At 40.5% G+C, this 2,533-nt stretch overlaps 1 protein-coding gene across 2 annotated transcripts in view; it reads right to left on the minus strand.

Annotated features, from left to right (window-relative positions):
• Positions 1 to 2,533, minus strand: part of KCNIP1 (Kv channel interacting protein 1) — a 248,202-nt gene that overhangs the window by 20,196 nt on the left and 225,473 nt on the right. For both annotated transcript variants that reach the window (XM_008576054.1, XM_008576055.1), the window contains one exon: positions 396 to 520. In XM_008576054.1, coding sequence (XP_008574276.1) covers positions 396 to 520 — 125 coding nt within the window. The remainder of the gene's footprint in view (positions 1 to 395; positions 521 to 2,533) is intronic.

The following is a 2,533-nucleotide window of genomic DNA, read 5'->3' on the forward strand; positions in this document are numbered from 1 at the left end:
TTAGTCACATTTAGGCTTATACATCAGGTCTCTGTGAGCCTTGTTAGGCCAGAAGCCCTAAATCCCATCATTTTGGAGGCACCAATAAGAAGAAAAGTATAAATGTGTTAAGCTAAGGCCACAACCTGGGCCAGGTTGAGTTCTCCAAGGCTGTGCTACCCCGTGAGGTTTCTGGGCAGTCAGCCAGTTTACTGTCTACTGAGATCACTTCATCCTTGCCAGGAGCCTTTCTTCCTAACCTAGTGATCTTGCTCTTATGTCCCCTATATGGAGTCGGCCTCTCTTGTACAACTACACATATGGGAAACTCCCTTATGAACTCCCTTACCATTTGGGACAGTTTAGCCCCAGATGGAAAATCCCACCTGGGTCTTTGGAGCCTATTTGGGTCTTACGTTTTTGAAGCCTCGATAAAGGACTTGCAGCTCCCTCTTGGTGAAATTGGTCTGTGCCTCAAGCTGCTCCAGTCCCTCAGGCCGGTGGCAAACGATGGTCATCTCCAGCTCATCTTCAATCTTATCTGGAACCAGAGGAGATGGCATTGGAATGGCGGACCTCGGTGGTCACTCTTGCCAGATCACAGTCAGGGCTGTTAAAAGAGTAGTGTCATAACCCAGGACGTAGGGCTGTGAGCTGGGGTCATACTGCAGATGACCTTCCTGCCTTGAACCCTACCTCCCTGCCCAGCCAGTCTCTGTCTCAGGCAAGTCCACCCGTCTCTGTAAGTGTGTCAGACACCACATAGGGAAGGAGCTTCAGCGCTGGAGGTAAACATGTTCCAAGTGGAGATGAGAGCAGAAGTGCTCAAAGTAATTTCATCTGAAAACACTTCCCTTTCTTTCAAAACAACCTCTTTGCATGTTCAAATTGCTACCCACTAAACTTTCTGACTACTCCAGAGACACAGGTAAATAATAAACATTTTCCAAACAGCAAAGGGAAAGGAATCTATTACAAAAACAGAGTAAACTCTCACCATTTGGGCCAACTAGGGAAAAGCTAGAATGGTCTAGCAAAAAGTTCAAATTATGGCATGTTAAATATTAATTATAAAAATCTGAATATATTTCACAGTGCATTGTTTTGTAATATCTGCTAGATATCCTTAAATACTAGGAAAATGACTTAAATGGGAGGTACGTTGTGTAAATGAATGCTTCTAAAGCATCTGAAGGGCTCTAAGAACAGTTGTCATAAGTAGTAGTTTAACTGTGCCTCCCTTATGTACTATAATTATTCAAAAAGTGTCTGTCAATTAAAGCAAGAAATCTGCCCATCTCCCATCGGAGGATCATGAAGTCCAAATCAATGGAACTTTCAATGTTTAACCATCACAGAGGGATGTGAGTGTTTTCCTTTGGACCCCGCTGGCATGCTTTTTATAAATTTACTCCAATCAAGAATCAATTGCCACCTAATCTTCTCTGCCTGTTGTTGTCATGCAGACATTACCAAATCCATATATTGAACGACTGTAAATCTGGGCTGGCAAGAACAGTGATGAGACAGGCAGGCTGCTGGGAACATACACATATCACATCACACCCCATGACCACCACGAGGAAGAACAGGCTGCTTCTACATCAGAGAACTGGGTGAGCAGGTGCATTAAATTGTGTACATTTCACTAATCAGTGTTGGTCTCTTCAAGTGCCAGATTTTCTCTGCAATTGCCACTTTCTCTTTTGAGACTTTGATCCCAATACAAAAGGAATCCATCAGAATAAGTTTGTATTTTGTACGTATTCCTCAAAGTAATGGATGTTCAGGTAAGGCTCTGGTAACTTGGTTAACATTCCTAATTGTTATCTTTCTTATGTGCTGGGCAACACATACCCCTTATCCTTCTGGGAGTAAAGGCAGATGATTCAGTATAAATAAGATAGTCTGTTTATACAATATAGAGGCAAGTGGCCAATTTCCTCATAATTCTTATAGAGCCTTTAATTATTGTTATGTTTGTAACTAGTGAGTTAACTAGCAATTACCTAAATGCTGAAGTGTTTTTTGTGTAAACCAAAGGGATGATTAAAAAAAAGGGGGGGGGAGTGTCTAATGCAGAATGCAGACATTTTACGTATTTTTAAACTCATTTTAAAATAGAGATCAATTGTTGGCTTAAATCTCCTAGCATTAGATCTAATAGCATTTTTATTTTTAAAAAATGCACATCTATTTAACTGTGCATATATTCTGAAAAACTTCAGAAGGGGTGGCAGAGATTTTTGTATCTCTCCTATTGCCCCTTAGGGATTCTCTGGGTGCTGCCCAGGTGGTCCCAGTAAAGGAAGGAGAAAAAGCAAAAATCATCTTAGAATGTAAATAAGGAAAATAAAATAATACTGTTTTTTTGAGAAGAAATGATGCATTTCTTAGTGTCCAGTATACTGCCCTGGGTTTGTCTTATTCAGAAGCATAAAATAATTTTTGCAGTATTGTCTTACTCCTTAATCTTCCTGTGACTGAATTCCTCACAAAGCTCAGGAAAATTTTTTTGCAGAAGTTTGAAAGAATCTTTCTGATTCAGAAACAC

Source organism: Galeopterus variegatus, unplaced genomic scaffold (assembly GCF_000696425.1).
Source record: "Galeopterus variegatus unplaced genomic scaffold, G_variegatus-3.0.2 Scaffold1281, whole genome shotgun sequence".
In the NCBI taxonomy this organism is placed as follows: domain Eukaryota; kingdom Metazoa; phylum Chordata; class Mammalia; order Dermoptera; family Cynocephalidae; genus Galeopterus; species Galeopterus variegatus.